Below are 22235 nucleotides of genomic sequence, written 5' to 3'. Positions count from 1 at the left end.
AAAATGGTGGTTTAATTTTTTTTTTTAACACTGCTTAACTGTGGGCGTTGAATTCCACATTGCAGTCATTTCAAATTTAAGATGGTCACTGATGGATAGACTAAATTGCAGTTAGACAAGATATTAAGCCATTGGGGGCCTGATTTCAAATCCACTGAATTCCCACTTTAGAGATGATGCTACGGTATGTCAGATTTACAGTAAGTACAATATGCAACCTAATACCAAAAGTTGAGGGTTTTTCCTGTTTAAATTTTGGTGTAGTTATTGCACTTAATCTTTGTAGGGCAGAATATCCAAACGAAAACCAATACTAGTGGAACATAGTTTCATTGTAATTGGAAATGCAGACAAGCATGTGCGAACATTGGGAACTGAATCTAGGCTCTTGACCCATGGAAACTGAACAAAATTTTATCAACACTGTTAAAAGGCAGTCATGGGTGAGCGGTTAGGGCGTCAGACTTGCATCCCAGAGGTTGCCGGTTCGACTCCCGACCCGCCAGGTTGGTGGGGGGAGTAATCAACCAGTGGTCTCCCCCATCCTCCTCCATGACTGAGGCACCCTGAGCATGGTACCGTCCCACCGCACTGCTCCCCTTGGGGCGCCACTGAGGGCTGCCCCCTTGCACGGGTGAGGCATAAATGCAATTTCGTTGTGTGCAGTGTGCAGTGTTCACTTGTGTGCTGTGGAGTGCTGTGTCACAATGACAATGGGAGTTGGAGTTTCCCAATGGGCTTTCACTTTCACAAAAGGTGAATTTACAAGCTGCAGTCCTGGCGTTAAGGTTGTATTGCACAGATGCTGCACCTGCTCTGAAGGGTATGCATTCACCCAACCCTACTGGTTTCCACTTCCTCCAGGGGACAAAAACTGCCTGTCACTTTCTGGGGTTGTGGAAAAACGGCTAAGTTTTGGAATTTAAAATTTCTAGGCCCTGAAAATAATTCAGAAATGACATGCAACTTGTTCTAAGAATTGACCTGCTGTTGCCATCAAATGCCAGTCTTAATTGTGGTGAAATGAGTAAGTATTGACTTATTCCACTCCCCCTTAACTGCATCATGGTGGAAGGGCAGCTTAAACTGTAAAGGTTAAAAGCACGTATGGTTCTTAAAGGTTGCTGACTTAACGTGCCAGACATTTTTTTCATCTTGCAAGTTTGGAAAAATGGTTGAAAGTCATAGCAGGGCTTTTAGCCATAATTTTCCTTCTATAATTGAAATACAAGTTGCATCAAAGAGTGGGGTAAAGTGTGGATTTTGAGTCACTGGGGATGGGGTAAGTCTTCCCTGGCCTGTCTAGAATATTCCCATGCATATATTCAAAATATTCTTTTCTAGACTTCACCCCTGCAAGCTCTTGGGTGAAGACTGATTGTGCTTAGTTAGGCCTAAGTTACTTGATCAGAATTTGTACACTGAAAAAATATGAACAAAGTTACAACTTAACTGGACATTAAATTAGAATGAGTGAGCTTGAGTGAATTGTAGGAACCGTTGCCAATACACTAAAACTTTGGTTATGCCGGGTAAAAGCCCAGGCAGCTAGAGCATGTCTGGACATGTACCATTTTCCAAGTAACTGTGATTCAACCAAAGACATTAAGACCAACTGATTCCCAGTTAAATTTTATTTATAGAATAATTACATACACATAAAGGGGGTTGAAAATACATCAAGTATGGTGTCCTGAAGGTCTTCAAGCCATCTGAGGCTTTTCCATCATCCTCTGCTTCTGCTTCATCAGACACCTGCGGCTGTTGGCATTGGCTCCCAAGTCGCCATCTGAAACGCAGTAATGTTGAGAGGAAAAGTCTATCAGCCTTAATACATGTATGTACAGATGTAGTTGAGAGGTGATATCAAAGGCAGGAGGGTAACAACCAGAGCCATGGGGGAAAAAAAAAAACAGCTCTGTGAAACAACCCACCTACCATCAACAAACTGCACCCCAACGTTCACAATGTTTACATGATGTTTTTAATTCAGAATTAAATAGTTCCGTCAGGTTTACTTTGATCTTTCATTTAATTCCGAATTAAGGTGTTTTACATGACATTTTCAATGCGGAATTAAGCTTTATTCAGAATTAAAGTCCGTTAAATTCCTAATTAAACTGTCTCAGTCAATCCATCTTCAATTCAATGTGTACTTGATGGGCTGTTTCACAAGATGTGAGACATTTTAAATTGAATGCATTCAAAACAGGTTTAAGTTGCATAGTCTGGTGGCATAGGCATACACATACAGTACAGGCCAAAAGTGTGGACTCGCCTTCTCATTTAATTAATTCTCTTTATTTTTGTGGCTATTTACAGAACTTAGTACATTTTTAGGGAGGGCATCAAAACTGTGAATGACCACATGTATAATTATGTGTGTAACAAAAAAATGAAAATATATAAAAAATAAAAACAATTATTAAAAAAACGTCAAAAAATGCCAAACAGTGACGTCAACGCAGCAAAACTGAGGGCCTCACATTTTTCAACAAGTTTATTTTTCTGTCTATTTTCAAGTAAAAATACCCAGTCTGTCGGTTATCTAGGTGAAACAGTGATAAAAAAGTAAAGGTAATAGTGAAAAACCCTGCCACAGATTCCCTCCAACAGAGGTTCGACCTTTCCAAGTAACTGGCTATGACTCAATATCAGATCAAGAAAATGTCTGTAAAATTCTTGTATTGGCAAGTGTTTAAAACTAGGTTTTAGGTCTCAAAATTCTAGTTCTACAATTCTAGTGAGTTATTGGAGGACTTTAATGTTAGATTAGGATTGACATGACTGACCGGGCATTTTTATATGAAAATAGACGAATATAAACTTATTGAAATGTGTGGGGCCATCAGTTGTGCCATGTTGACGTCAGGTGGATAGACAGACATTACTGTTGGACAACAGCTAGAATGATATTTTGTGGTAAGCACGTAATTCTCCATGTGTTCAAGCACAGTTTTGATGCCTTGCATGAAAATACACAATGAAAATCCACAAAAATAAAGAGAATGCATAAATGAGAAGGTGAGTCCACTCTTTCGGCCTGTACTGTACATGCAGCTGTTAATTGCCTGAACCTGGTAGTCATTTATTACACACAGTCAATCCGTGAAGTATTCACAGCGCTTCACTTTTTCCGCATTTTATTAGGCCTACGTTACAGCCTCATTCCAAATTGTATTCAATTCATCTCTGTCCTCAAAATGTAGCATCAATAAATACCCCATTATGACCATGTGAAAATAAAGAGTTCTTGAGAGTTTTTGAAAATGTATTAAAATTAAAAAAACAAAATCATATTTACATAAGTATTCACAGCCTTTGCTTAATACTTTGTTGAACCACCTTTGGCAGCAACTACAGTCATTTTTTCATTTCGAGAAAAAAAAGGGATTAAAAGGGAGGTCATCTGTGTGTGTTTCAACCTGTCCTCTCATCTCCTGATGCACTTTTTTGGTAAAATTCACTTGTTTACCACGACACATGCTTAACACCATCTAAAGCTAATTTGTTTATCTTGGTCTCATCAGACCACACGACATGGTTCCAGTGATCCATATCCTTGGGTCTGTTCATCTCTCTTGAGACCAAGATAAACAAATGTTCTTTAGATGGCGTCAAGGATGTGTGGTGGTAAACAAGTGAATTATACCAAAAAAGTGCATCATCTGGCTAGTCAACATCGTTTGGGGATGTATGAATGCAGTCAACATTGGAAATCTGAATTACACCTAAAGAAGCATGCATGTCAACATGCACTGTGACTACAGAAGCAGATCATGATACTCTCCATAGGATTTAATTCAAAACTCACACCCATCTATTTTAGCCAGGTGCAGAATCAAAATGTAAAATTTCAATGTAAAGAAAGGTTGAAACACACCGATGACCTCCCTTTTAATCCCTTTTTTTCTCGAAATGAAAAAATGAATGCAGTTGCTGCCAAAGGTGGTTCTACAAAGTATTAAGCAAAGGCTGTGAATACTTATGTAAATATGATTTGTTTTTTTATTTTAATACATTTTCAAAAACTCTCAAGAATCCTTTTTTCACATGGTCATAATGGGGTATTTATGTTACAGTTTGAGGACAGAGATGAATTGGATAGCTTACAATTTGGAATAAGGCTGTAACATAATAAAATATGGAAAAAGTGAAGCGCTGTGATTGTGAATACTTTCCGGATTGACTGTACTATGCTTTGAAACACAACGTTATTGTGAGAAAGTCTAATGGTGAACCACACCATGTAACAGTGGGATGAATTAAATTTCACTCAACTCCAAATGTGCAACTCCCCCCCCACAGCACAGTCATGGACATTAATGTTAATGGACATCAATATGTAGTAAAGACATACTGTACAGGTGAGGTGGGCAGACAGGGACACATTGGTTTCCAACAAGAGGTAAATCTCAGGTAGCTCCACATTGTTAGGGGTTAAGTTGGAGTGGTAAAAGGTGAAATGTGAGCATAAGTGATGAAAGCAGCACAGACAGTCATGGGTAAGCAGTTACGGCGTCAGACTTGTAGCCCAGAGGTTGCCGGTTCAACTCCCCACCCGCCAGGTTGGTGGGGGGAGTAACTAACCAGTGCTCTCCCCCATCCTCCTCCATGACTGAGGTACCCTGTCCCTGAGCATGGTACCGTCCCACCGCACTGCTCCCTTGGGGCGCCATTGGGGGCTGCCCCCTTTCACGGGTGAGGCATAAATGCACTTTCATTGTGTGCAGCGTGCTGTGAAGTGCTGTGTCACAATGACAATGGGAGTTGGAGTTTCCCAGTTGGGTTTTCACTTTCACTTCAGACACGAGTGTAAGATTGAATGGATGGATGGATGATAGTGAAAAAACATTAATGGAATTTACTTTGACGTGTTGATCAGCTATGGCTCAATCTATTACTGTAGTCGCATATTGCAGATGATAGTAGAAGAGTTTGTATGCTGGGTTCGGTGGTATGGTAACCTCCTTCCTGATGATGGCTCTTGAAGCAGTAGCCTATGATGTGAATCAGTCCTGAATGGCAGGATGAGATTATCAGTGCTGTTGAGCTTCCCATTTAGGGCCTACTCTGTGTATGTCAAGAACCACCTAGAATTTGTTAGCCTGGTTCACACCAGACGTTGTGTGTGTAGCTTCGGCGCCCCCTGGCGGCGCAGAGCTACACACACTACCGTCTGGTACACAGCCATAGAGCACGCTCCGTCTCCAACCAGAAAATAGGCTGAGAATTTTTTGCTTCGGCACGGCCTCCTCATCAACAAATTCCTTCAAAAACCTTCCTGTTTATCTTTAAAGTCTTTAGTCTGTCTCTAATCTGTCTTGTGACTCCTCAATGTGAGTTACCGTTGATTTTGAAGCAATAAATTCTCAGCCTATTTTCTGGTTGGAGACGGAGCGTGCTCTATGGCTGTGTACCAGACGGTAGTGTGTGTAGCTCTGCTCCGCCAGGGGGCGCCGAAGCTACACATACACCGTCTGGTGTGAACCAGGCTAAGAATTTGTACCTGAACAAAATCATTCATGCATGCATGCTACTTCAAAGGCAAAAAAGTAAATGTGGGCCAATTACGTACAACGAGCATCGAATGCCTTGGCGACCTGGTCGAACTTCTTCAGTTCTTCGTTGCAATTCTGCAGATAGCTGGGGCCCTCCCGCGTCTGGCATGCACGGAGGCGATCTTGCATTATTTTCACTATCTCCTGGTCAACTTTACTGCAAAGGCAAAGCACAGACCAATACCGTTAGGACTGTCCCATTGAATGCAATAAAAAACAAAGACAATGACGATAAATAACTAGGGACATGTAACAGTAACTGGGAAATTAGGTACAATACTTTCATGTAATTTTATTTGTTTTCATATTTCTGTTCTTTCCTTTATGATCTTTTGATTTTACACGAGATAACCCCTGGCAGACTGTTTCGACTTCATCAGACAATGTATTAATGTTTTTCTACAATTTCAAAAAAAAAAAAAATGTAAACAATGCAGTCGCTTGTCCTAATAAAATGTTCCACTCAGGAGCTATTTTAACTGGACTGCACTTTCATTTGCGAAATGTGCAAACTACAATAGTAGGTAGACGCTGTCGACCATGTTAGTGACCCCAAAAATAGAAACTGAAAAAGCTTGCTGGCCGTTTAGGACCACTCTCTTTCAATTGACTGCAGCTCATTGAACTGACCCTGACCGTTTATGCTACCTGCCCTGTCTGCAGTCATTGAACACTAGCATCATCGCATCCCCGCCAGACAGACGGGGATTCGAACCCACGATCATTAGATTCGGGGTCGAGAGTGCAAACCATTGTCCCACGGCCAGACCAATTACGCTTGTCATAATTGGTATATTTGACTTCGATACTTACCTGAATTCAGTAAATGACGTCACAGTGTAAGTCAAGTGCGAACCGTTCGCTTGGGCTGATGCCCTTGTTGCCAGTTATGCACGTTATTTCCTTTTCTTTCTTTTTCCATTTAAAGTTTTGATGTTGTTTTCAATTGTATCATACACGTTATTGTTTACATTATAGGTGGAAAAAGTTGAGACTTTAAATAAATAAATAAAAAACTGGGAAATTAGGAACAGTTCAACAACTCACAAATCTCTTCTCCATTGCATCTCGGCCTCATAGTAGCAAAGGTAGTCACCCTCCACGCATTCTGTCAGGTCAGGTACACGGCGGAAGTTCTGGTGATAATAGTAGTACTTATTCCGACCCCTGATGCTGTCTATGATTTCTAGAAAACACGAGAATAACCGAAGAAAGCATTGATTAGAAAGAACTGCATGCTGTTACCTGGTAAGACTGACTGCAAGTGTGCAACATTTGTAGCTAAAGTGTATGTTGGTAATCAACCTGCTACATTGTTTCGTAACATTAACTCAATGATAGAAAGGTGACAACAATGTAAACATAGAAAGGTTGGTAACAATGGTTCAAGACTTGACTCATGTTTCGAGGGACCATGACTCGACCACATAAACATTGATGGTCATCACTGTTTTTAACAACTTCCTTACAATACGGTGCCTCTCGCAGCTAGCCATTACAAACCAGCATCGCTGCAGTATAAAAAATACGTAGATTTGTAGAGTACATCAAGACATTTTCACAGAAAATGCAACTTGTAAGTCAGTGAGCTAGCTGTGGTTCACCTTAGCTAACCTAGCGATAGCTGGCTAGCTGATGTTACCTCTAAACTTGGTGACAGGAAGGTCCACAGAATAGTAGAACAACTTGGTGCCGATCAAAGCTGGATTGGGAAGGGCTGTCTCCTTCTCGACAACCGGTGTCTGTTTAGGGGGCTCGGGATATGCCCCTGGCTCGTGGTCCTTCATTTTTCAACGCAGTAGGCTACAGACAAATCCAGTTTCTTTCGACCTCCACACTCCTGACACCGCCGATATGCGCCTGCGCACTGTAAACAATATGGACGGCATGACGAATGGCTCTGACGAAAACCAGCCGGCTCTGACGTAGAGAACTAAACGTGGGTAATTTTAGCTAAATTCAGTAATGATATTGAAACTCACTGTACTTTTTGTAATACAGACACAGAAACACTGATTCATTTTTTTTGGTTCTGTGATTTTTCCCGAGAATTCTGGAGAAGGTTTTGCTGTTTTATTATAGATCATATTCATGAACAATTTCAGTTACGCTTGCAGAATGTTTTTTTTGGTTTCACCAATTATAGTGAAGAGCTTGAGGAGGAATATTTTCTTATTAATTTGTTTATTATTCTAGCTAAATATAACTTTCACAAATGCAAATTTAACAAAACGAGGCCTTCTTTTGTTTACTTTTTAAAAGATGTGGACTTTTATTTTAAAACAATATGTGGCGCTCCAAACAAAAAAGCAATCAAAACTGTAAACTTATGTAAAAAATTCAAAATTGTGTACTAGATGTATATATTTGTTCTGTCTCATACCCCTGGCGTAGATGTTTCGTTTCCCTGTCTGTTTCTATGTCTCTGTACTTGTCTGTTTTCTAATAAAAAAAATAAAATAAAAAATAAAAATTAAACGTGGGTAAGTGAACAACAGGCAAGACATTTGTTGCGTTGTGTTTTAAATACTCGCCAACTAGTGCTCAGTAATAATCATGTGTATTTTGAGCTGTAAATAAATTATAGAAAGGATTGACAACAGAAGGTCAAAGGCAAAAGGTCAGTCCACTTTCACGTTGAGTGTGTAGTCCTATTTTCCTCCACTAGATGTCCCTCTTCTCCCTGTCATGAATGCACCATACCGTTTGTACAGTAGTTCTGTGGCAGTTCAAATATCTTGCATTAAAAAAACAACAACCTTGGTACCTATTCATAGCAGACTAGGGCAGCGTTTGTGCTCAAATACATAAGTTTCTACTCTACTCCTGGTGCTAAAGACTATGAGCATGTGGTAAATGAGCACATTTCAACTAATACTTTTTTAATTGTTTGCCTTAGGCTATATCAAAGAAGTTTTTGAAGATTAACCAGCAATGCATATCAGGCCTATGAAGTATCATCATGGCCATGGGAGCAGTATCTTAATAAACTGGGTCACACCTTTAGGGCTACTGGTAATCTGTGGCCCTGACTCAGAGCCCCGGGGGCTGTATGCCTGATTGATAATATATTTGGTTTCAGCAGCCAGTGATTCAGTCAGGAATATTTCTGATGGGCCCAGTAGGCAGCATCCAGAAACTTCACGGTAAATGGAAGCCATGGTATAGACTAAGCTTGTAGAATGCACATGTTGTCCAGCAAGTATGTGCAGTTGACAGCTGACAGCTGTATGTCTTCTTGCTCAAATGAAAGAAGACATATACCAGTTTTCCACCTTAACCCGGCTGTGCTGTGCCGTGCTGTGTTGCGCTGTGTTGAGCTGACCAGGGCTGTCAAATCAGAATGGTTGGCTTTTCCATTCGAAAACAAGCAGCCCCCAAGAAGGTTTCACCTAAGGCTGCACCTAAGGGACCATCTGACATTATGGAAAGCTAAAAAGTGTCTACACCAGCGAAAAACATTTGCAGAGCATTTTTTTCAGTTTTCCTTGTTCTATTTTGCACTGTTTCCACATGCACTTCTGCAGATAAAGTGAGCCAATGATGAACACATGATATTGATGGTTGAAATGTACCCTCACTGGCATGGGTTACTGTTGAGGATATCCAGCTCAGCTGCTTTTCCTAAGCAGCAATTCTCAAACTTTGTTTTCCTGCGCACCCCCTTTGAATGGTTCGCTTACAGCCTAACTGCCACAACCCACTGCACAACTTTGATTGATATTAAATATAACTATTGGGATTGCATTCGTTTGACCAGCATTGTGGACTTCGCACAATCACATGGCATATTTTTGCCTACGAGGGTATACCTGCAGATAGCGAGCCACACTGTAAAAAAAAATCAAATTTACAGTGAAAAATCGGCAGCTTTGGTTGTACAGTGACAATGTATTTGGCTTTATGGTCAAGAATGTTAACATCTACAAAAACAACAGTGCTCTCACCCATCCTCCTCCATGACTATACTTGTTACTGTCCTGCCCCCTCATCTTCCTGACACCATCACTGAGGTACCCGGACTGTGGTACTGCTCCCCCTCAGAGTACCATGTGACTGCAGTAGTCAGGTATTTGGCAAGTACAGGCAATAATTGAATCATGGCATATCAGCCCATAGTACTCAGGTGAGGGGAGTCGCTGATTAACAGACTGATTGGAATGGGGCAACTTGTTGCTGGCAAGAAAGTTACAAGTTAGAATGTTTTATACTCACTATCATCACTTTCTTACATGGCGTAAAACTTTAGTTTAAAAAAAAAAAACAGAAAATATAACAAAGAGAAAATAAAGAATAGTCTACAAAATTCAGGTGCAATGTGCTATTGTTGTGCTTTCGTTGACAATGATGATTAACAATGTTGGGGAACATAGCAGGCTACGGGGTCATCCCTATGTTCCCCAGGTCCTATTTCCCCAGGTCCTATGTTCCCCTCTACCGGGGAACATAGGACCCTTTTTTCCCCACTACTTCCAAGTAGACTGCTGCCGCATGGCAAAGCGCAGGTTGTTGTTGCAACTGTGACAGGTTAGGTTTAGGGATAGTTTTGGTCAGGGCACAAATTTACAACTCAGAAACATTGCATTACTGACAGGTTAGGTTTAGGGATGGTCTTGGGAAGGGCACAATTTGAAAACTTGGACACATACAATGCGGGGAACTTAGAACCCTTTTTTGAAAAAAGGGTCCTATGTTCCCCGGTCCCTAACAAAGACAGGGGAACATAGGACCCGGGGAACGTACGCTCCCCAGGCTACATGTCACTCTCGGGCAGAAACTCCACTTTTATTATTTTGTTATCTCCACAATTTTATTCAAGATTCAAGATTCAAGATTATTTATTTTTTACTTTTTTTATTTATTTATTACTTCTTATTATAGGTTTGAAGCTAAATTGAAGTTAAATTGTGTTTTTCTTGTGTCCTCAAAAAGATTTTAAAAATAAAAATAAAAAAGAGAGGGGGGGGGGGGTGGAAAAAAGTGCAAAGAAAGTGCCTTGTTGTCTTCAGCATGAATTCAATAATCTAACTGCTTGGTGGAAGAAACTACTCTGGAGTCTGGTAGTGTGAGACTTCAGGCTTCTGTACCGTTTCCCAGATGGTAATAGAGTAAACAGTTCATGGTTGGGGTGACTAGGATCAGCCAAGATCTTTTTTGCCTTCCTGATGCTCCTTCCCTCGAACAGCTTCAGTGTGGAGGGTAAGTCACAGCCGCATATGTACTGAGCTGTACGCACAACCCTCTGAAGAGCTCTCCTGTTGGCTTGAGAGCAGTTCCCATACCATGCAATAATGGTCCCCGTCAGAATGCTCTCAATGGTGCCTCTGTAAAACGACCTCAGGATCTTGGGTCTCATGCCAAACTTTCTCAATCGTCTGAGGTGGTACAGACGTTGCTGGCTTTTTTTAATAATGCGCTGTGTGTGACTGTCCCAGGTGAGGTCCTCTGAGATGGTAACGCCAAGGAATTTAAAGTCTCTCACCCTCTCCACTGTCTCACTTATAAATCACTATTTTCTAAATAAACATTTCAACATCAAAGTTGGTTAGCCTATTAAATAGGCTAACTTATCAAATATATGTCCATGGAGACTCACCAGTAGCGCTGATTTATATTTTAATAACAGATATAGTAATACAAAAGAAGTGGAAATAGGAATGTGGACAAAACGACAAGACTATACTTTGTCGGAGAAAGCAACTCGCAACTGCAATCGTTTTACTCTTTCTGCCTACATCCGTAGTTTGTTATGGTGCCTTTTTTAAAGTCCCGGCGTGAAGACATGGGGGGTGAGGTCACGCCTCTTGACCAATCAGTGGGCTGGTTGTCAACATACTGTTCAGCTCGCTTCAGCCAGCCAGCTGGCTTTAGAGCTGAGTTGAACCAAAGAAACTCAACAGAAGAACAATCTCTTGGGGGGAAATGCATTGGCCACGGTGTAGTACGGTGGCGTTGCCTGAGGACACGGATGGATGGAAAATTAACTCCCTTGCGCATGGTCATTGGTCAGTGGGTGCGATTCCGTACTCCCTTGCACATGGTCAGTGGGGGCGACACCATGATGGATAATTTGTGGCCAAATTAACGGCAGCTGTTGGTCAGCAGTAATTGCTCGGGGTAATTAAGGACAGCTGACAAACATTCACGCTGTCCTATGACCTGTTCCACACTCCGACCCTCGCGGAAGTGTCATTGCATGCTTCCCAGGTGCTTCCAATACTGACCGTAGAAGAAGAATAAAATTTCCGTACTCCCCTCGCCATCATTTCGTACTACGCTGTTATGACATGAGTAAGCCCTCTTGTCTCAAGCCTCTTTGGTTGAACTGAGTTGAGCGCAAGTCGAAATGCAAAATGTTGGCGGCTGAGTTGAGCGGTACCGGGAAAATATGTGCAGTGGAAATGACCCAATAGTGGGCCAGTGAAATGTCACCAGGTAGGCCCTATATGGGCAGCAGTAGTTTGCATGTTTTGGAGAGTGCTGAAATGTATGCTTGTAGACCTACGTCATGTTTTAGATCAATATGCTTGAGATAAATAATTTAAAACCAGATTAATGCAAAACTGCATTGCAACGTTTATGGAAGATAACTCTGTTGTGGACGTGTGAAGATGCATGTCTTCACTCAGGCTATTTAACATTCAACTGTTGCTTTGTCACCAATTTGTAAATTTAGCCTGTAGAAAAAATGTAAATTGGGTCATTTTTTGGACAGAGTTAAAAGGGTTGGAAATAATTCAATCTTTGACCTTCAACTTGACCCAATTTTCCTCAAAGGTTAATGAGGTCATGTAGGAGACTCATTCCTGAAATGTTTGTGTAAATCACTGTACAATATGTTGTTAAAAGACACTATGCACTATGTTGTTAAAATACAGACAGGCAGACAGCCTACAGACAGACAGACAGGCAGGTGGGCAGGCAGAAAAACAAACGAAACAGAAACAATAATCTTTTAAGGGGCAGAGTTAGTTGTATTTGGGGTTTTAAAGTATGCATGTCCTTTCAGCATCTGATTCTTCACATGTCCATTCTCAGTCCAGAATTAACACACCAGGTGCTGGAAGATCAGGCAATTCAATTAAACCATTTGCAGCAATCCATTATTGGTCAAAGCACATGTCAATACATTGTCAACTTTTATTTCACAGGGCTATTATCAGTAACTACTGAATGTATTTCCACAGAGACTAGCTTTCCTCTGGTCCAAGCGTACCGTGGTAACAGCCCTTTGTAGAGTGAAGACTCCCCCTCACCCCCCAAACTTAGTAACATCATAACTTGGCACCATGAGGGTTGTTTGAAAAGTAACACCCCTTGTGGCGGCTGCCAAACGGCAGATTAAGTGTCCATCATCTTGGGCATGACTCTCAGTCCAGCACTTGCTCCTGTCTCTTTGCACCTCAGCTGGGATAGAGTGCACAACTATGGTTAGTCGCTCTCCTGACTTTTCCTCTCCTTATGCTTTCCTCATAGGTACACTTAGGACATATACCACTGTTGTCTCGCAAGGGTTTAGTGTGTCGGAGTATGTCGTTTTGTGTGGAGTGTGTCATGTTCTGTAAGTGAATGCTTATAGGGAGGTGATATAAGAGTTGATTTGTCAAGGGGGTTTCTTTGAGCTGACATTTGTCATGGTGGACTAGGTTGTTCCACGTGTGTGCCTCATGTCTTAGTACCGGTAGATTTACCACACTGGTGTTGTCGGTTATTTTGTTGCTGTTTTATGGCTATTATAACACAATTGCATTAGCGCATTGCTCACTTGACATGTGATAACATATACAGAGACGGAGATGGACAACTTATAATAACTTTGCCTATGCTATTTTAATTAACCAAATTCTTGTTCAGAATGCTTTAATTCAGCTTGCCAAAATTGCAGACATCCAATAATAGCTGGCAGTGTATTCATGTTAGCCTATTTTGGTATATTTAAGAAAATGATATATATGTGGTAAAGCATTATTTTTATAACTATTTTATTTTACCTATACTTAGTTAAATATCTGGTAATAACAGATGCTATTTAATACATCATACTTTATCTTCAAAGCAATACGCATTTTATTTTACAATTAGTACTCGTGAAGTGGCTACAGTAAAGCAGGGTTCTAAGGAGGGCTTCAGGAGTCAAATCCTCCCCACGTGCTAAAAGGAGTGCAGTTCTATATCTTGGTGACATTTGGCTCTGGACAAATGGTTTCATGTGTAGCATGACATATATATACACGTACACATGACGAGTCACACCTTCAGCGGTGGGTGGAGCTCTGTCTCTTCGGACATAACTTCCTACTTCACGCACAAGCATACCCTTAACACTTGATGAAAGAAGATACAAAAACAAAAACAAAGCAACATGTTTCAGTGAATTTATGTTTTAGAATTAGCATGACATTTAATCCATTTTAGAAACACATATACGCTACAATCAGGCTCTTATTAAAATGTGTGTATGTTAGAGGTGAATGAACACATTGTAATGCAAAAGGAGGGTCCTAGCTTTTAAATGCAACTTATTTCATGTTTTTATGTCCTTTGGAGGTTGAGAAATGTATGATTTAATGGGCAGAGGCCACCCTTTCCCAAAAAGGGCTTAGGCTAAAATGGGTTAAAAATAGCGGTATAATAATTTGCCCCTTCCTTTACCCCTCTATGTACCCCAGTTTTCTCCTCTATTGGTTGTTTTGGTCAGAAACACCTGCTAAATCATGTGATGTGATGTACTTTAATGTTCTGCAGTGTACTGCATAGACATCATCATGGTATGAGTTCACTTTCCTTTCTCCTAATATTTTTTCTCCTGATAGTCTCACCGTAAATTCCATGCCCCCCGTCACGGGCACCTGGGGTTCCTGCCCCGCAAGCGCAGCCGCAAGCACAGGGGGAAGGTGCGCAGCTGGCCCAAGGACGACCCCAGCAAACCCGTCCACCTCACCGCCTTCCTCGGCTACAAGGCCGGCATGACCCACACTCTCAGGGAGACCTCACGCACTGGCTCCAGTATGTACAGTAAAACGACCTACCATTGGTATTATTCTTGACAGAGTTGATTCGACATGCCTCCAATACCTCAACAATGTTGAGGTGTACATGAACAAATGTCTAAGTGAGCCCCTAATGAATTTGATGATAAATCTCATCAATGTCTGGTGAAGTGATGTGAAGAAGTAACCTGCATTTTCAAAACTCCATTCTTCCTTCTTACTTTATCGAGACTATAGTAGCCTGTAGTGGGTCAGTAGTTATAGATGGTCATTTGACATCCGACCACTTGATTGCTGATTTGAATCTTTCATGTACCCTGCTTTTGCTTTGAGTGATGCAGTGCAGGCCTAAATGCAGAGTCAGTTTAGTTGTGTACGGTTAACAATGTGCTGCACTGTGGCCTGGCATATTATCACTCTGGCAAATTGATCCTGTCCTGCAGGTGTTCCTTTCAGAGATATTAAGTGGGAGTTGGTAGTGGCGTTGACCATCATTACATGTACTGTATGGTATGCAGAGGTGGATAAAGTAGAGGTGGAAGTACTCTTCCTAATGTAATTACAACATAAGTGTATAAGTTTACATAGTTTATAGAAAAGGTATTCCACTGTACCTAATAAGGTAGATGCCCTGTAAGAATATTTTGTTTTGCACCTTTACTTTCTGGTGTGTTGTCCTGTTGTATGCTGTGCAATCACATTGAAATGTGCCCTGTTGTTTCTGATGCTGCCTGTAGAGCTCTCCAAGCGTGAGGTTGTGGAGGCGGTGACCATCATTGAGACTCCACCCGTGGTGGTGGTGGGACTGGTGGGTTACATCAACACCATCAGAGGCCTGCGCAACTTCAAGACCATCTTCGCCGAGCACATGAGCGACGAGTGCCGACGCAGATTCTACAAAAACTGGTGCGTTTGTGCTCAGCGTCATTCGGTTTTATGTTTTAATAAATGTTCCATACGTTGTTTTTTGAACATATTCACTTTATGACAGCATCTAGTTATATGTAATGTTTTGTTAATAATGGGTTAAAAGTACACAAACATCACACATGAACAGACAAATGTCACACATTGTTGACCAAATGTACAGATATTAACTGTTTATTCCATGGATATGGGGTATTGCTGTTTTGATATATGTATTATGTTGTTTTTCTCGTAGACTTCGGGCTATTATTTGTCTATACATCTATGAAAAAGAAACAAATGCACAAAAAATGTATGTGCTGATATTAAAACATGCTGTTCTGCCTCTCCGCAATGCTTTAACACTGTCCTCCAGGTATAAGAGTAAGAAGAAGGCTTTCACAAAGTACAGCAAGAAGTGGACCGATGAGACCGGTAAGAAGCAACTGGAGAAGGACTTTGACGCCATGAAGAAGTACTGCTCCGTCATCCGCGTCATCGTGCACACACAGGTACCACCGTATGCTCATTTGCTTGCAGTGCCTAAGTGCACATTGTCCACACCAATATGTGCAGCAATAGGATGCTCAGAAGTTCGAGCAAAGTTCAATTTTTATTTTCAAAGATATTTCGTGGGCTCACATAGAAGAGTCAGGTATCCTCTGTGCTCCTGTAATTCACAATCTGGTGTGTCACAGGATGATGCTCTGGTGACTTTCTTCCATATTTCATGGGCTTTTTGGGCTTTTAATTCAAATACGGACAGTGACGAGTGAAAGGAAGTGAGTGGGATAGAGAGGTGGAGGTGGGGTTGGGAAATGACCCCGACCAGATTTGAACCTGCGTTTTGGGTCCCATGGGTAAGATGCCAGTTTATGGCATGGTACACCACAGTAGACAACACCACATTTTTTCTTTGGCAAATTACAAGAAAACCCAGTTTGTTCCTCAGTTTTTCAGTTAAGACCTACACTTTATTTTTTTCCCATTCTATAGCTACTTTGTATGTGGCATTGTTCTGAGACTTACATTTGCCAATGGGCCGGCATTGGGAGTACTGTGAGAAGTTTCATGATTTCATGGTATTTGGAGGGATAGTCTCTCAAGAGTCTACTGTGAACTGTTCAGCACATTCAAGCATACAGTAGCTAATAATACCAGAAGTGAAGTTCTCCCTCATAGTTACTATACATTCACAACTCAACTTAAGAAGCTGCACTCAGGTAATACTGAACTGTTTATGTGATCAACTGCCTTTGCCCTCGTTCTCTCTCTCGTTCTCTCTCGTTCTCTCTCTCTCTCTCTCTCTCTCTCTCTCTCTCTCTCTCTCTCTCTCTCTCTCCGGACATGTGGCAGACAGATTACTACTCATAAGCTGCCTCCCCTCTCAGCACCCATATAGCCTACACACCCACCCGCACCCACCCGGATCACTGGTGTGAATGGAGAGAGGGTTTCGGATGACAGTTTAAAAATACATTTTCTTGAGGAACCGACTGAAGTCTTCCAGTGAAAGCCCCCCAGAGAGCCATTACAGTTCAAACTGGACGTATCGCTTGACATTATATGACCAGCCCAACATGTGTCAAAACGCTATAGAATTTACCTAGTTTGTGTTGATTGGTAATATTTCAGTCAACGACATAGTTAATTCTCACACCCTGCTTAATCTTTGTGACAATGTAAGAAATTACATTCAATATAGTGGCTATAATCGGCTATCACTCTATATTTAATCGTGTGTGTGTGTGTGTGTGTGTGTGTGTGTGTGTGTGTTTGTGTGTGTATGATGGGTGTATGTGTGTCCACTTGTGTCCCTGTGTGTGCACATCTGTCTGCACTGTGTGTGTGTGTGTGTGTGTGTGTGTGTGTGTGTGTGTGTGTGTGTGTGTGTGTGTGTGTGTGTGTGTGTGTGTGTGTGTGTGTGTGTGTGTGTGTGTGTGTGTGTGTGTATGATGGGTGTATGTGTGTCCACTTGTGTCCCTGTGTGTGCACATCTGTCTGCACTGTGTGTGTGTGTGTGTGTGTGTGTGTGTGTGTGTGTGTGTGTGTGTGTGTGTGTGTGTGTGTGTGTGTGTGTGTGTGTGTGTAGGTGCGTCTGCTGCCCCTGCGGCAGAAGAAGGCCCACCTGATGGAGGTTCAGCTGAATGGCGGCTCCGTCTCTGACAAGGTGGACTGGGCCAAGGAGAGGCTGGAGCAGGCCGTGCCCGTGACCTCAGTCTTCAGCCAGGACGAGATGATCGACGTCATCGGGGTCACCAAGGGTCACGGCTTCAAAGGTACAGCACTGTCTGGTTGTCTGGATGGTGTAAAACTTTATTTTTTCGCACACCTCAGCCGGCAGGTGCGTCGGAGATGGCCCATGGGTCACTCAGCAGACAATTTGAAAAAAACAAACCGTTGTGTATTTAAGAAAAACAGTGAAGTGGTCAGTGTGCGGGAGTTTTTTCAAATTGTCTGGTTGTCTGGATGGGAAACCGGTTACCATGGGTCATGGAAACTAATGTACAGTAATGAGTTCAACTTAGGAAAGGAGGTCACTTGTGCTCTAGCCTTTTTGGTGCTCACAGTCTGGGACTGTGATTGAAGTGGACCAGCTTGCTTTCAACTAATGTACAGTAATGTTATGTAGTTTGGGAGGAGCCAGACAAGTGATGGACAGCTACCTTCCTATTGTCCCCTTCTCAGAGATTTAATCCCTCCACCCATTCACCTATCTTACACAAAGGCTCTTGAATTCTTCTCCTTCTCCCCAAACCCCTCAGATTCACTAGTGGTCCCACTTTACTATTACTTTACTCACAGTGAGGTGCGAGCGGATCTCCGCTTAAAACATCCCGGGGCCGAGGTCAGCTATCACATGCCAAACATGCTTTACTGCACACCAAGCACTCAGAGGGCAAACTAGTTTACTGTGCTCTACGTTAGAGCATGACACGGGAGTGGATTTTCACTCCCGTCCCATCCCGGTCCCAGAAAAAATATCCCATCCCGTCCCATCCCGAACTGGAGTAAAAGAAACAAATCCCATACCGTCCACTCCTGAAAAGAATGTTCCCAATCCTGCCCACTCCCACTCAAAATCAACCCCACTCCCGTTTCGTCAACAAAATTATGCTTTTTTTGTTTGTTTTTCAAATAAAAAATAAGCAGAATTCCCGCTCACGTTCATTTTTATTCCCGCTCCTGCCCACTCCCATTAATCTTTATTCCCGCTCCTGCCCGCTCATCTTTAAAATTTTGACTCCTTTCCCGCGCGAATCCCACAAGACCTGCGGGACCCACGGGAATTCCTGAAAAATGTCATCCTCTACTCTACGTATATCCAAGACAAAGGGAGACGTTCTCCATGCTATTCCAGACAACGTTCTACTGCCAGTTTTTCAGGAGACATCTACCTTAACATCAAAACATCAGTCTGTGTGTCATGCTCCTTGAACAAATAAATAGTAAAGTAATAAGAAGACATTCAAGCTAAGCTTGTATTTCTTTTGTTAAGTACAGTGCTGTGTGTCTGGATAGGGAACTGGTTAAACTGGAAACTGTCTTTGATTGCAAACACAAACAGCATGCAATATTTGGGCTTTAATTGCAAATGCACACACAGTAACTGTATCCCAATGGTTAGATAAATAAAGGCAGTTATTAAACTCATTTATGACATTCAAATCACAAGTTAAACTTTGTAAGCTCTGGGGCATTGTGACATCTTTGTGTTTTATTATTCAAACCCTGTATGCTAAGCTTTGCCTATGTAGGTACAGGTTATGGCTCAAATCTAAGCTGTAGTTCAGCATTTTAGCATTAAAATCTTGATATTGGGCAGTATTTGCTGTAACACAGGATGTCCCAAAATGAATGTATATAAAAAAGGTGTATATATGACGTCTTGCCATATTAAAAGTGTAAAAGAATTTACAGACATCAATTTACTGCTTTGTCACCACCTTTTCTCAAACTGACATTCAGTCTGGTCCAGGCATTGCTGTCAATGCCAATCGCACACAATTCAATTGGAATAAGTCTCAGTGGCTGCATACGTGCATTTCCAGGTTTCATAGTGAAGACATCAGACACCAGTTTGAGAGTAGGCGTGACAGGACAATAATTTGATGTCTGTAAATTGTATATCGAGTTAAATTAATTTTGATTTACATTTTCATTTATAACCATTTGAAGTGTGTATAGATCTTCTTGACTGTTCAGTAAGTGTCATGTGTATCATGTTTAAGGTGTGACGAGCCGCTGGCACACCAAGAAGCTTCCCAGGAAGACCCACAAGGGCCTGCGCAAGGTGGCCTGCATTGGGGCCTGGCATCCATCCCGTGTGGGCTACACCATCGCCCGCGCTGGACAGAAGGGCTACAACCACCGCACCGAAATCAACAAGAAGGTACGACAAATCTGTTCTTACTCTGTGTGTGTGTGTGTGTGTGTGTGTGTGTGTGTGTGTGTGTGTGTGTGTGTGTGTGTGTGTAATTATGTCAACAGTTTTCTGTATGTTTAGGACAGTAACTTTATGGAATTTAGGATAAAAAACACTTAATTGCAAATATCATGGCTATATCATTGTCTGTGGAATCAGTATTGCTACTGTTATTTCTAATTGTGATGCTGGTGGTGAATTACAGCAGATGGGATCAAATCAATTTATGTGTATATATACACGTTCTAATTTTTTTGTGTGTTTAAGATTTACCGTGTTGGCAAAGCAGTCCATGTCCAGGATGGCAAAGTTGTGCGCAACAACGGCTCCACGAATTACGACACCACTCAGAAGACTGTCACCCCCATGGTAACCCCAGGAACACATTTCAATACAATGCTGTGTTTCAAATATAGTTCAAACCAATAGTTTACATACACTGAATACAAAGAGACAAAAAAATAATGTCAGAGACTTTTTCATGTCTTCGTATTCAATGTATGTAAATGAAAATAATTTCTATTTGCTTAGATAAAAAAGTCATTTACAAAAAAATGACCTTAAGTCCTTAAAACATTTAAGTTTTTTTTTCATGTGTGTTGTAACTAATATTTTATAGAGAGATGACTTTTTAACTGTGTTTAATTCCCCTGCCTCCCCCAGGGTGCTTTCCCTCACTATGGAGACGTGAACAATGACTTCCTTATGGTGAAGGGCTGTGTGGTCGGCACCAAAAAGCGTGTCCTCACTCTCAGAAAGGTATGGTATGACCTAGGCTCTGAACCAGAATTTTTTTTTTCGAACAGAAACAAAGAAAACTAACTAGGACAAAACTAATAACAACTAAACAAAAACTAGTTAACAAAACTAATAAAACTAAAATTACTGAACTAATACTTAAACTAAAAGGCTAAAAACTAAACTAAAACTAATTACTTATTATAACTAATTACTTATATTAACTAATTAAATAAAACATAGTTACTAAGAGTAGCTATTTAAACTAAAACTACTACTAAAAAAAACAAAAAATAGTAACTAAAACTAAAACTATTACAGCTAAATTATGGTGCAGGTAAAGCTAAATACACTAAACTAAAACTAGTTACTAAAACTACTATGACTATTAAAACTAAAACTACTAAAAACTAGTTATTGAAACTGAACTATTCCTGTCTTTCTCTATGGTTGCCTAAATTTGGAATCATTTTGCTGGGATTTATTCATTAGAGATAGATAATTGAATACTATTGTTCTATTCTTTGAACACATAGTGTATTATTTTCTACGATTTATGCACATTAATTACATATTTTATGTTAATAACCTAATTGTTTCATATGGTATAGCCTGTATTCCAAGTATGTATAGCATGGTATCGTGTGTATTCCAATATTTCAGTTCATTCTAGGTCCTGCTTATATTCAAAACATTCAACAGGTTAAATTCATTTCTTCGTAGCATTTTACCAAACAACAACATTTTTTTCCTCATTTGCTCTTTTTTGCCTTTTCAGTCTCTCCTGGTGCACACATCACGCAAGGCTAAGGAGACCATTGAACTCAAGTTCATTGACACCACATCCAAGTTCGGTCACGGCCGCTTCCAGACTGACCAGGAGAAGAGGGCGTTTATGGTAAGAGACCTCATGTGTCATGATGCTAGTGAGAACGTATTCATTTGTGTTACATCATTTGTCAGTTGCACTCCCAAACCCACCCTCACCCCCAACTCCAGACAATTATGCTGTAAGGATGTAAGGATGACTGTGAAGCCTATAATGGCCTAGAGGGGCAATTACAGTATGTTTGCAAACGATAAAATATACATTATTCTTGTGTGTGTGTGTGTGTGTGTGTGTGTGTGTGTGTGTGTGTGTGTGTGTGTGTGTGTGTGTGTGTGTGTGTGTGTGTGTGTGTGTGTGTGTGTGTTGAGGGGTTTGGGGTGTTGGTCAGGGAGGTAGAGATATGCCATATGTCTGCTGGAACTTTTGCCAGAATAACACCACAGTGTGCCAGAATAACGCAGTTGTGCCAGAATAACATCATAGTAGCAAGTGTTGTTATCTCTCACCCCCTCTCTCTTTCTCTGTCTTTTATTTCACCTGTACCACAGGGTCCACTTAAGAAGGACGCCTTTAAGAAACACCAACCAGAAACTCAGACAGATGAGCTGGACTGAGATCACAACACGGAAGACATTTCACACCAGTAGAATGAAATACAGCAAATGGAAAATAAAATAATGGTCTTTACAAAATGGCTGGTGTTGCACATATCTTTTGTGTTATCAAAGCACTGTCCTTTGAAATTATTGTTAGCTCTTATTAAAGATTTAATTGTATTGATTTAA

General features: G+C 41.1%; 2 protein-coding genes across 2 annotated transcripts; one reads left to right on the top strand and one right to left on the bottom strand.

Annotated features, from left to right (window-relative positions):
• Positions 1-1596: 1596 nt before the first annotated feature.
• On the bottom strand, positions 1597-7432 carry ndufb10 (NADH:ubiquinone oxidoreductase subunit B10). The gene is made up of 4 exons (XM_063190790.1): positions 7204-7432; positions 6609-6747; positions 5579-5718; positions 1597-1789 (listed from the first exon to the last, which is right to left on the bottom strand). The coding sequence occupies exons 1-4, from the start codon at positions 7346-7348 to the stop codon at positions 1704-1706; spliced, it is 510 nt and encodes a 169-aa protein (XP_063046860.1). The 5' UTR covers positions 7349-7432; the 3' UTR covers positions 1597-1703.
• A 5453-nt stretch (positions 7433-12885) lies between these two features.
• LOC134440577 (large ribosomal subunit protein uL3-like) lies at positions 12886-22144 on the top strand. Its single transcript, XM_063190699.1, has 10 exons — positions 12886-12991; positions 14375-14567; positions 15289-15457; positions 15834-15969; positions 17550-17736; positions 19690-19850; positions 20151-20252; positions 20547-20642; positions 21400-21519; positions 21999-22144. The coding sequence occupies exons 1-10, from the start codon at positions 12989-12991 to the stop codon at positions 22062-22064; spliced, it is 1233 nt and encodes a 410-aa protein (XP_063046769.1). The 5' UTR covers positions 12886-12988; the 3' UTR covers positions 22065-22144.
• The last annotated feature ends 91 nt before the right edge of the window (positions 22145-22235 follow it).

This window comes from Engraulis encrasicolus, chromosome 2 (genome assembly GCF_034702125.1).
Source record: "Engraulis encrasicolus isolate BLACKSEA-1 chromosome 2, IST_EnEncr_1.0, whole genome shotgun sequence".
NCBI lineage: Eukaryota > Metazoa > Chordata > Actinopteri > Clupeiformes > Engraulidae > Engraulis > Engraulis encrasicolus.
This window is presented reverse-complemented; position numbering and strand designations above follow the sequence as displayed.

Bases quoted from the DNA above. Each gene is read 5' to 3' on its own strand.
- ndufb10 (XM_063190790.1), bottom strand. From the start codon at position 7,348: ATGAAGGACCACGAGCCAGGGGCATATCCCGAGCCCCCTAAACAGACA. The intron at 6,748-7,203 runs GTAACATCAGCT...CGTGTTTTCTAG, and splicing joins TCCTGTCACCAAGTTTAGAG to AAATCATAGACAGCATCAGG. The intron at 1,790-5,578 runs GTACGTAATTGG...ACTGCGTTTCAG, and splicing joins CAAGGCATTCGATGCTCGTT to ATGGCGACTTGGGAGCCAAT.
- LOC134440577 (XM_063190699.1), top strand. The intron at 15,970-17,549 runs GTACCACCGTAT...GTGTGTGTGTAG, and splicing joins GCGTCATCGTGCACACACAG to GTGCGTCTGCTGCCCCTGCG. The intron at 20,253-20,546 runs GTAACCCCAGGA...TGCCTCCCCCAG, and splicing joins AGAAGACTGTCACCCCCATG to GGTGCTTTCCCTCACTATGG.